This window comes from Thermobia domestica, chromosome 18, assembly GCF_964235325.1.
Source record: "Thermobia domestica chromosome 18, izTheDome1.hap1.1, whole genome shotgun sequence".
NCBI lineage: Eukaryota > Metazoa > Arthropoda > Insecta > Zygentoma > Lepismatidae > Thermobia > Thermobia domestica.
In genome coordinates, this window is record NC_137471.1 from 11,026,244 (window position 1) to 11,039,617 (window position 13,374).

At 32.8% G+C, this 13,374-nt stretch overlaps 1 protein-coding gene across 3 annotated transcripts in view; it reads right to left on the reverse strand.

Moving 5' to 3' along the window:
* The window catches only part of LOC145675697 (ATP-dependent translocase ABCB1-like), a 209,857-nt gene that overhangs the window by 125,610 nt on the left and 70,873 nt on the right, over positions 1-13,374 (reverse strand). For all 3 annotated transcript variants that reach the window (XM_081746306.1, XM_081746305.1, XM_081746304.1), the window contains exon 2: positions 5,713-5,803. In XM_081746306.1, coding sequence (XP_081602432.1) covers positions 5,713-5,772 — 60 coding nt within the window. In that variant the 5' untranslated portion in view covers positions 5,773-5,803. The remainder of the gene's footprint in view (positions 1-5,712; positions 5,804-13,374) is intronic.

Consider the following 13,374-nt stretch of genomic DNA (forward strand, 5'->3'; position numbering starts at 1 on the left):
CGAGGTTTTACCACGCTCACCGAGTATATTCACACAGTGTTCGAGTAATAATTACAAAAGAATAAAAAATACGATCCAACAAATTAAAAAAAGTCCCGCATGAATAAATATTTCCCTCCCATCATACAGTATTCAGCTCCAATAATAAGGGTCCCGAGTTCGATCCCCGTACAATACAACGTTCACCTCTGTTGCTAAAGGTCCCATGTTCAATCTCCGTACAATACAGCATTCATCTCTTGTGCTAAGGGTACCAGGCTCATTTTCAGTACAATACATTGTTCACCAATAGTGTTAAGGGTCCCGGGTTCGATCCCAGTGCGTATCACACATTATAAGTGTTCTGAGCTTCTTATTTTTAACAAATAAAATAATCACCATCTCCTTTAGCCTAACAGGTGGGACTCAAATATTAATTTAATCACTACTACGAAAGTACGTGATACAGAATGACGTATCACCAGATTTAATTCAAATTTCCATTATTATTATTTTTAAAAATACCCAGTATAAAGTCTCTACAGACACGTATACACACTCGAAAAAGAGTACATGACCTTTCCATGTCAGCACAACTAAAAACAGAAATATAACAACTTTCCAAATCCATGTCATCAACCCCTAATGACATACACGACACCCTCTGACAACATCCATTAAAGAACCATGTTAGAACATCATTATTACGTAAAGTACCGCTAACATTCCAGCTTTCGGGTGTAGAAGGTCGTCAGGTTCTACTGTTGCCAATATAAGATGGAATTACAATTCCAGAATTGTGCATGCAGTAAATGAAAATCAAATACAACTCTTACGGTGTTCTGAGAACATTGTAGAGGATTCAGATAACACCGAAGCTTTGATGACTACAAAAAATGTGTGAGTTATCATTGAAGGATTTCGATTTTGCATTTCTACTAAAACTTTTCAGTCATTTTTTTTTCGCGCATTGATATACTATTCACTATTCTTTAAAGTAAAACCTTGGATGTGAAATATTGCATCCAAAAAGTACAAAAGATGGTATCTCAACTTAGAAATGCAAGAAACGATTTTGAAGAGATATAGAAAAGTCGAATTAGATGACAACGGGAACCTTCTAATAAAAGACGTAGACTAAAGTAGATGACTCAACAGATCCAAAAATTAAATATGTGCGTCTCTTCAATGACATTATTGATACTGTGATTGGAAAAATGAAGGTGAGATTTTAAGATCTCATTGAGTTACAATTTCTTGAGCTGTTAGATTTAAAGAATTTTCAGTGCTTCAAATCTGGATTTCCTGATTGTTTGTTTTTGACCCTTAAATCAAGTTATAGGAGTTTTTTTTTTTTTTAATTTTAACAATTTGCGGAGTGAATTAATATAGGTTTACACTCTTAGATTTTTCAAATGAAACTGTGACTGAAATTATCCATTTCTTGAAAGAACGAGGCTTGGTGGAAGAAGCGTTTACAGAAACATATAAATTGTGTTATTTAGCGTCAACAATACTAGTCAGGATCTCCACTGTACAGCACACATTCTCTTCGAACCTAGTCCCCTGTGAGAAAAGTCACCGCACGCCATTGATTTAAATAGATCTGGGTTAAGTTTCTAACTAAGAAGTCTGGAAGTTGCGTTGTGACTAGTGTTGTGAAGGAATCGAGAAAAACGGAAATTTTGAGTAAAAAATCATTTTTTAGCGTTTTTTCTCGAACTTGGAAGAAAACGGAAAATTTGGGAAAAATTGAAATTTTCGAATATTTTACTACATTATGCTTTTAAAATGAAAACTATTTTATATTTACTAGTTTACAGTTAAGAACAGAGTGCTTATGTTTGTTGCATTAGAATAGGAAAAATTTGTGGCAATATATATGTCCACCACCACTTTAAAGTTAGCACCGTAAAGAATGGAGTTATGGCTACAAAAGATACTAAAATATAATCCTAGTTGGATTAATTAATGTAGACGCATTTAAATTATCTTAAGCAATCTTATGAAGTTCTCACTTTATGACAGGGAAGTGTTAAAATAACAGGGCAAGAATTATTTTAGTTAGTACCACACACACACACACACACACACACATATATATATATATATATATATATATATATATATATATATATATATATATATAGATATATAGATAGATAGATATATAGATATATATACGAGGGTCATTCGGAAAGTAAAGAACGTTTTGTATAAACACTTTAATAACTGATATACACAGGCGAAATTTGTGTTACATACTATGTGATACTTAAGTTACTTTTCAACATAGTCGCCGTGTAAATTTAAACACTTGTCATACCGTGGTACAAGATTTTCTATGCCTTCGGCATACATAGTTGCCGCCAAACTGTTGAACCAATCACTAACAGCTTCCTTAAGTTCATCATCATCGTGCAGCCCATCAATAGTGATTCGCCTATCCTCTTGAATTTTCCGCTCAATTCTTCCTTTGAGTTCGTCAGTCACAACAGAAGGCCGACCCGAGCGTTCCTCATCGTGCACATTCGTCCGTCCGTCATTAAACATAATGCACCACTTACGAACTGGTGCTTCATTCATTACACTTCCATACACCTCAGTGATTTGTCTATAAATTTCTATCGGACGCACTTTTCTTGCATTCAAAAATCTTATCACACTACGAACCTCACACTTGGCGGGATCAGTAATTGTGTCGCACATTTTACAGTCGCACAGCGAAGCAATAACGGACCGTAGCGGATCGCAGCTGGTGCCAGACTGAGGCTAAAGCATGCCCAGGTCAATGACCCAGTGGCAACACGCGCACGCGCTAGCGCAAAACGTTCTTTACTTTCCGAATGACCCTCGTATATATATATATATATATATATATATATATATATATATATATATATATATATATATATATATATATAATGGAGATACGTATCTTCCTTGTGCTGTGTAAAATTTCCGGAAATTTTGAATTCATTAGACAAAATCTTTTGTTCGGAAATAGGGCAAAAACTGGAAAATATAATTTTAAAACTATTTCTGCGCTTGATGCTAATCTTATTTTCTGTAACATGTCTGCAGCATATATACAATATTTCGCTAGCAGGAAAAAACACTTAAAGCAACAGATCTTGATTTTACTTTTTAGTTTTCTGATTTGTGGTAAAATTTATCTTCATTATTTTTATATTTTTCGAACAACTATAAAAAAAGATATGATCTTATTAACACATACAAACATAAGTGTGTATAATTGAGCAGCGAGAAATATATTTAAAAAAATTAACATGTGAAACTTCCCATCCTTGTTATTGAAGACTAGCAAAATACCAGTTTTTTGCAAGGGGAGAAGACGTTTCATTTTGGACATAAAGAGCACCAAAACAATCACCAATGAGCTAGGACCTTAAAAATTATGAATTCGACGCTAGTATCGGTAATTTTCAATTACTTTTACATGCCACCTTCCCCTTTTAGGAGTACTAATGAAGCTGAATTTCGACTTAAATAACATCGGAAATGTTACTGTTCATCTCAGCGACCCCGAAAGGTATGGATTCGACACTAATATCAGCCATTTTCAATCATATTTATATATCTCTTCCTTCCCAAGTTGCGGGCCTGAATTTGAATTTAAACGGCATCAAAGGTGTTACTGTTCATCTCAGTGGCCCCGAAAACAATGGATTCGACACTAAGATTGGTCATTTTCGATCATTATATACATATACCCTCTCCTTTCTTCAAGTTGCAGTGCTATTTAGATTTAAGTGACATTAGAAGTGTCACTATTCATCTGAGCAATCCCGAAAACAATGGATTCGACACTAATATCGGTCATTTTCAATATATATCCCTCCTTTGTTCCTCCAACTTGTACCTTGAAAGTGAAATGACAAAAACCATCCCAGGCCCGAACCCCATCTATGTTGACAACTTTATGCAGATCCTTCTGGTGGTTCAAGAGTTGTTAAGTTACAAATATAGTCACTTTCACTTTAATATAATTTGTCGCACTAGAAAACAGGTATTTGTTTACATATAAAATTTTGTATGTAAACTTTATATAAAGTCTATATTAGAATATTAAATAATAGTAATTATATGTTTTAGTACAAGAGTATTAGTGAAATTTGCCTGCTGCTTTCTTTTAAGAAGTAATTTGGTTAAACTTAACAAAATTTCACCAGATCAAAGAGCACATTAAGAACTCAGTTTCATTCAAGAGCCCTATTTGTTGCAGCAGAAACGCTTCATGATGGTAGATGTGTATGCAACTGTTGAAGTTCTGTAATTAATGCGCAACCACGAATGAACGACTAAAAAGCACATAAAGGAAATTAGTGCAGACTATTAATTTTCAGGAATAATTACAACAGTTTTATTTTCGAATGCTTCTTTTTTAAAGATTCGCTATAACCAAATTTCTCAACTTACATTTTTCACGCGTTCGGAAAAAACGGCTCCAGTGCTAGTAAAATTAACGTAATACAAAGATTTTTTATATTTTCCCAATTTTTTCATATTTTTCCGGAAAGAAAACGAAAAAACAGTTTTTTAACAACAGGTTCAAAATTTCCGGAAATTTTACAACCTGCTTGTGACTTAAGCGAGTTTCTTAATGTAGCTGAAAATATAGCTATTTACATTTTTCAAAATGTACAGGAACTATAAATATTCTAATTAAATTGAAACCTAAGAGTTTTAAAGGTGTTCGTGAGTTTTTATAGTACAATTGTTCTTTTGTTTGTGTAAAATAAGTTTATAACAGTTGTCCATACTGACTGACGTTTTATTCATAACTTCCTTATAAACAGAGATAGAGAACACTTAAAAACGTTTAATATAAACAAGTTTAGAATAGTTTCTCGTACTGACTGACGTTTTTGTTAATAACTTCTTTATAAACAGAGAGAAAAAAGTTAAAAACATGTAAAATAAACAATTTTAGAATAGTTGCCCCCTACTGACTGCGTTTTTATTCATAACTTCCCTATAAACAGAGATAGAGAACACTTAAAAACATGTAAAATAAACAATTTTAGAATAGTTGCTCATACTGACTGACGTTTTTATTCATAATTTCCTTATAAACAGGGGTAGAGAACACTTAAAACATGTAAGATAAACAAATTTAGAATAGTTGCTCGTACTGACTGACGTTTTCGTTCACAACTTCCTTATAAACACAGAGAGAAAACACTTAAAAGCACCATTTTAAAAAGATAAAAGAGACCTATGACATAATTGCCTCGAAGGTAGTTAAATATAAATTAAACAGAAACTAGAATACTTGGCCATAATTGCTAAGGTTTGGGTCAATTCTGGCTCTTGAGAGTTCAGAAAAGAAATCTCAGTCTACTCTTACAGTGGTTTGAGATCGCCCTTCTTAATTCACCCAAATAATAGTATAAAAGTAACATAAAATTATGGTATTTGTCAAAATTAAAACAAAAGATATTTTGGAATACCTGTTATGATTACCCCATGTCTTCCTACTATAGTATAAAATTTATACTATTATTATTCCAGTATAACATTTATTTAATATACTGTAATACAGTCAATTCAATATTTTTAGTTTAAAATCAAGACTCTCAATCTGAATCGGGTGCTGGAGATTTAGTGTGTTTCTTCTGATACTTTTTTAAGTGCAAGTTCATAAAACCGATGGATAAGAGTACTATATTCAATTAATAAAGCCAATAGGTATGCATATCGTACACTTACCAACTTAATAAAAGAAACTTTGGGTAGTTCTTCAGATTCTTTTGGTTTATCCTCCGTCATTTTGACTTACACATTTGCGAATTTTAGTTTCCTGAAAATATAGAAAAAGTAGAGTTTTTAGACATATAATTACATGTTTCTATATTATGCAAGTAAGTTAAAGAAGTTCCGATAATTTTTCTGGGGCTTTGCTATTCGAACAGTAGAATTGCAAAGAGTTCCCTCGTAGAGTTAAGTGGTTAGAGTACGCATTTTGTGTGTGGGAGACCTGGGTTCGACTTCCGGGGCATCTTATGCGGTTTGCATCTCATTTTAAGCTGTATATTCGCGTCTCATATAGCCTCATTTCTGAACAGAACGCTAAACTAATTCAACCAACCAAGCAGAATTGGAACTATACAGAAAACAGTGTATTTACGCATATCTTTAACATAGCAAGTTAGTTTCTGCATAAAATTATCTGATTTAACGTGTTACATGTAAATGTCAACTGCAAAAATACATCTAAAACATTACCTCAGTTTTTTATAAAGTACAACAAAACTTTAAACAAGTTGCCAAGTACAAATTATAATATACCCATTATTAAATTTAATATATAACGAAAGGTTCGAGTCATTTGTTCGAATAATTATTCGTTATCTGAATAAGCAGTTGTTCAAATAAGCATTAGTATGAATAAAGCCAGTTTCAGCGTACCCTATTTTTAAACTAAATTCATATACAAAAATTACATAAACAAATTTTACGAGAAAATATTGCATCAATTTATCTATTATTAAATTAGATTAAGTTATAAAATTTTCGGACTGATTTTTAATATAAAAACTCTATTTAAAAGTTTGAAGCATACGGTTTCGAATGGTATTTAAATCATGAAAGTTGGTCAATAAATAAAGGTTGTTCCGCCTTTATATATACAATCACACAAAATACTATATTAAATAGTTTAAAAATAGTGTTTAAAGTAGCAAAACCACTCGTGAAACGGCACTCAACTAGAATCGTCTTATTGTATCTTATCGTTCTTATTATATCTTATAGTAAGAACAGCCGCTATCACAAAAACCGGAATTGAATCGAAACTGAATAAACAAGAATTAGAAGAAAAGAAATGACACAACTCGCAACGGAAGCAACGTGGAAACGTTAGAGGTAAACCGATAAATTCAAACAACTAAAACTATTAACAAACTTTGATGTAGAGAAGTTGGTGAAGAAATTAAAAATAAAATATTTTACAGGAGTAGTTATGAGCGATAAATTATCCACAAAACTTGAAGATCGGGAGTGTGTCATCGTAAATTTGGATAAATTTGAAAACATCCGAAAATATTGGATATGATATTGGAAAGATATAAAAGTTAAATATGTGTTTGATTCGTATGGAGGTGTACCACCTAAAACCATTAATACAATATATTGGAATTGAATACCTGTTTTACAATGATAATTGCATATTATACCTTAATTCAGTCATGCAAATATCTCTGTGTGAAAGTTTTGAAATTACTGACTGAAGGTTATTCTTTTAGCGATGTAATGTATGAATGTAAGAAAGAATTGGTAAAAACTCAAAGTAATATACAATCATGCAAAAGAAAAGTTGCTGATTATGATCATTTAAAGGCAAATTTATAGGAGCAGCTCATTCTTATTGCAACTTACCATATACAAATCCAAAATTCATTTAAGTGTTTATTCATAACTTGTCTGGATATGATACACATTTATTTACGAAAAAGTTAGCAGGAGGAAAATTGAAAAAAAAATAGATATAATATCTAACATAGAAGAAAAGTACATTACATCCCCAAAGACAATAAAATACAAAGATGAAAAATAGAGTTATCGACTTGTTTATATTTTTATCAAAGAGTTTAGAACAGTTAGCGAATAATTTAAAATAAGAACAATTTAGAGAAACTCTAAAGCTCTTTCCAAAAAACGTAACTGATCTAATAAACAGAATATGATGAGGTTGGTTCACCTGAAAAATTAGAAGAAACCGTTTCATTATCAAGAGGCAAATTTAACTTAAGAACAAATTAACAGAAGAAATAAATGATGCGAATTATAACAAAAATACGTATAGTATTCAACAGATGTTATTTTAGAGATACAGCTCTTAAAACAAACTAGATTCGGCATTATATTTCACTAATCCAAGGTTTTTTGGGGTGCAATGTTAACAATGACAAAACAAAAAGTTAAAATTATTAACTGATTATGACCAATTTCTCTTTATAGATAGATTATAAGATAAGGAATTTCTCAATGTACAAATCTATATGCTGCAAAGCTCTTACATAATATATATGGATGCGAATAATGAATACGGATCGGCTAATGAACCACCATATCCCTTACAGATTTTCAATGGAAATGTATTAATAAAACAGAAATATCGGATAAACAAAACACTAACAGCAAGAAACGATTCTGATGTTTGTTATATGTTAGAAGTAGATTTTAAATATCTGAAAGAACTTCGTAATAAACATTCGGGCGTACCGTTAGCTCCAAAAAATATTTAAAAAATAAAGAACTTCCATAACTGTTTACGACAATTTACGAATATATGAGAAAGGTTTTTCTAAACTTGCAAAAAACTATGGAAATATAAGAGAGTAGATATGAAACTTGCACATAATGAAAAACTAGTGGAAAAATGATTTGTGAAACCTACATTTAAATATAGAACAATATTTTCTGAAACTCTAGCAGCCATTCTATGTATAAAATTAAAATCACTTTTAATGAACCTATCTAGTTGGAATATCTGTTCTAGATATATCTAGAATCTCTTTGTATAATTTCTATTACAATCTCTTAAAGAAAAATATGCAGATAAAGTAGAACGTTTCGTGAGTGATACTGATTCTGTTATATCTCATATACAAACAAAAAATACATATATGAAGATATGAAAGATATTAATGAACATTTAGATACATGTGATTATAAAGAAAATAATGAATATTGTTCGAAGTCGGTTAATAAAAAAATTAAGTAAATTTAAAGATGAGCTTAAAGGTGTTATAAAAGTTTATAGGTATTAAATAAAAAATGCATGATATTTAGAAAAAGGAGACAATGATGAAAAGGGTATAAAGAAAAAGAAAGATCAAATAAATAAAAAAATAAACTTTGTTAAATCAGAAATATCTTTCAAAGATTATAAAGATTGTGTTTTAGATAAAGATTGTACAAAATATAAAATACAATCCGAAGTAAAAAGCGTAATATATTTTCAGTAGAAGAAAACAAATTAGCTTTAAGCTACTTCGAAGACAAAAAGTTAAGTATTAGAAGATAGAACACATATCCTAGCTTGAGGATATTATAAAATAGATTTAAAGAAAGCACTAATAACGAATTAAAAGAATTAGAATATGACTATAAGGGAAAAATGGAAAAAATAAAACAGATAATAGAAGAGTAAAATTAAAGAAATATGATTAGATTTATGTTTAGATGTAAGGCTTTTATGGATACACTCATCAAAGCTATAACTCATTGATCATATGTAAAATATTCTGTTCGAAGCAGCAAAATTACGGATTTAATATAGAAAATTTAATCCGAAAATCTTATTCATACGGTGCTTACGCAACAATTTTTATAGAGAGAGTTTGGCTACCGGCATATAATTTGAAGTACTCACCAACTACCTCCATAAAAATTGTTGCGTAAGTACGGCAGGATTCTGAAATATGGATATTTGGATAGGACACATACTAGTTCCTAAATAAAGTCTTGACCCGACTACGGTAGATCCCATAGTTTTGGAGCTATGGACCTTTAAAGTTCATTTTTTTTTTTTCATGTTTTCGGCAGCGTATAACTCCGAAAGGAAACATTTGTGCACCCAAGTTGGTTTATATTTTACGTCTTATCTTGGTGTCAGGAATCACCTCCCAAACGTTGTCGGTGTTGTTTTGAAGCACCCTGTATATGTACCACTTCCGGTTTTAGTACCTAGGTAGAGGCATAAGGATTGAAATGGAATGTATACTTGGTTTTTATCACTTCCGGTTTGAAAAGAGGGTCAATGGAGGAGATAAAATCTATTCTTGAAACGCTGAATTTATATATATTTTTTTTAAAATCGTGTTCCTCGATAGACTGTCTTTTACCGCTTTTGCTCTGAAACCGATCGAGGGACAGACAGACGGACATAGCTCTTCTATGCGAGACTTCCGATACTTCTAGCATAGTTTGAAACACAAGTTAATTCTCACACAGTAAGGGACATTTAATAGATTCGAAAAAGAACTCGCTAAAAATAAAATCTTTAAAATTCCAGATTATTTCATATAAACAAAGAAAAAAGAATACTTCTCCATATAATCCAATGGGTTAGTGAGCAAAAATGGCGTACCGTAAGTATTAATCATTTTTAACAGTACTGCAAATGAAATTAAAAAAAAAAAAAAGTTTAACCAAGGATGTTATAAAATAGAGGATCTGCCCATACGTAACTTCATCAAATGAACTCAGTGAAGCTAGAAAACAACCAAGCATCGTCTGAGCCAGCATGTCGGATTGGCTACTCTCGTTTCTGCCATGATTGTTGGCTCGAAACCTTGCGATCTTAGTGGCGCGGAGTGGGCAGAGTAGATGTGGCGAAGCTGTGACGTATGGCTTCACGATTTTGTTGTATGGGCAGATCCTCTATTTTATAACATCCTTGAGTTTAAGATCCCACCATAATGCCCTTAAGGCTAAGGGAGACCATGCTAAAGGAAAGTGAATAATAATGGAAAAAATATGGAATGACGAAGTGGAAACGAGAGTACCTCAAAAGACCCACGGACAAGCCCGTATCAAGGTGGGTCTGGGGTCCGGGCACCCCTAAAATTTTGCTTCCCCCCTAAAATTTTCATGGTATTCTTGCAAATGAACTATAAAATGGTGATGAACTATAATATGGTTGGATCGCCCCCCGTAACTTCAGCCGGCCCCCCCCCTAGATTTTTGGGCTGGCTACCGGCCTGCCCACGGACACGATGTTGATGCCAGTAACGTAACAATGGGTCGCAAATGGGGCTTGTGCCCCGGGAGACATATTGGGGGGAGGCGGAAAACTGAGCAAATATTTATTTTCACTAAAAGGCTAGGAAAGGAGTTTTAGGCGAACTGAAGATCATAAAAAAAAAAAAAAATACCTCAAAGTTAACAGGACAACAACGACTCACCAACTTTAGAATCATATCCATAGAGCATAAGGTACGGTAGCTTCAAAGATCTTTTGATGACATTGTAAAAAATCTTTGCAGCCAAAAGAGCCCGCAAAGTTAAATTTTAGTTTCACTTTTTGTGTTTTCATTTACTTTATATCGATTTTAAAAAGAGATTTTTAAAAAATGTCCGAGTATAATACTTGAGACAACAGTTTGACCGTTTGTCATAACTAAATATTCTATTCTAAAGCAACAGAATGTTGATTCATTCTACACATATGCATATCCCGATATAATTCCAAAAAACATTGTGATTTGCAGTTATTATGATAAGACTGTATAAAAATATGTCAAGCATGCTATTCTGAGAATAATTGGTAATCAAATACTAATTAGTTTGGTGGTTTATCATGTACTAAAAATTAAATTAGGGATACATCCAGGGGCGTCATTTCAGACTTCGCTTGAGGGGGGCAAGAGCACCATCGACATTAGACTTTCACGTTTTGTACTAGTATATTAGTAGACGATTAAAGTATATGTATTCTTCAGACCCTTGGGGAGGCAATTGCCCCCTCCTGCCCTCCCTAAATGACGCCCCTGGATACATCAATTTTGAAATCAACCTTTACCATCTGAAGAAGGAAAAAAAAAAAAAGAATAAGATAATTACTGTGTGATGCCAATATCAGGTGTAATCGGGGACCATTTTGGTTTGGTTGGTCAGAGGGGGAGGGATACGAAGGCGAATTCTTGTCCCGGGGCGTCAATTAGCCTAGTTACGTCGTTGGTTGACCACCACAAACTTATTTAGCCGAGAATCGAACCATGGAACCCCACACACCAGAGGTAATCGCCCTACCACTGAGCCACCGTGCCCCACCCCCTGCTTAACAGTAAAAATAACGATATTAATGATTAAACTTACCTTAAACAAGTTACGGCACTTTTTAAAGTTATCCTTATTACCTCGTTGTTTTGTTATTGATTTACTAATTCACCTACACTAGAACTTAAACTTTCAAGAACTTTCCGTTCCAATTTCTTACTTCTTATTCAACACACACTTTCACGCATTCGCAAAACAAACTCTCCGTACGAAGTTATTCACAACTCAAGTTAAAATAAAACTCGGGTACTTTCAAGAAACCAAATTCATTGTCATTTTCGTTGAAAGCGAATCTTCTTTCGTCCTCATACAGTATATAATCCTTGAGTGAAAACAATACAATCAAGGTCACTTTTATATAGCGGCTGTTGAATTATCATATTTGGTCTAAAACAGTCCTTTTTTGTTTGTGAACAGTTACAAAACAAAATCCTCCCAACGTAATTGCTTGATTCAATACAGGGTAGATCCGTAATTAACAAGTCTGCTTTTTTTCTTTTTCTTTTTTTTTTTTTTTTCAAACTACACTTTTGTTTTCTCAAAAAACTTGGTTAAGGTTCTGTTCTTGACCTTCTTTTAAAAAGTTGATGTTTGGAAATAAGGATTTCCAAACAAGCTGTATTTCACTAAAAAATTTTCCTACTGAGTAAAAAAAAAAAAAAAAAAAAAAAAAAATACAAAAATAGGTTCGCTCGCCAGATTGAACTTAAAGGCAAGCTCGTGTACCAGCACCAATTTGAAATGAAATGAAATCTTTAAGTTTAACGTCCCACGATTATGCTGGTTAGGCTAAAGGAGACGATGATAACGAGAAATGAGTGAAATGGTGGAATGAAGAAAGTGGGAGGAAACGGGAGAACACCGAGAAAACCCACGAGCACGGTGTTTGTCCACCACAAACTAAACACGGCGCGAGCTGGGATCGAAGCATTGACCCCAAACACCGGAGGTGAACGCTCTACCACTGAGCCACCGCGTCTCCCAGCGCCAATTTGTATTATTCGGAACAAAAAAAAAATGAAACTGAATTTTTGCATGTTTACTGTATTACCATCCTTACTTCTAATTGTTATAACCAAAATTGATCACTAATAAGACACTACTATTACTAAAAACCAACGTAGGCGGAAGGGCCCACCTGGAGAATGATCCATAAGGGCCTTGATAAATACCGACTTGGTCTGAAGTCTGGATTGCCCTTTTAGGAATGAATCCTTAGCTGGAAACTTGGATGGTTAAACCCCCACCTCCATGAAATGTAAAGTTGTGTATGCGTAACTATAGCCAAGTATTATTTCGTTTTCTTTATTTTCTAGAGTCTGAAAATCTTTGCAATAATCGTACATGTGCCTTCAAAGCAGCGACTGTTTATATTGAAAGAGATCTGAATATGATACGATTCCATCTTCAAAATTATGAAGAATTTAATTTTCATGAATGGTACATGCAAATAAGTGAATAGATTATAATAAACTTAATTTTATTGCGTAAAATAATAGTCTATCTTTGCAGATTTCTTTACATGATTTATAATGAATTACATTGAGTAACCATTCAATTATTCAGGTGAGAAAAACAAAGTAACAT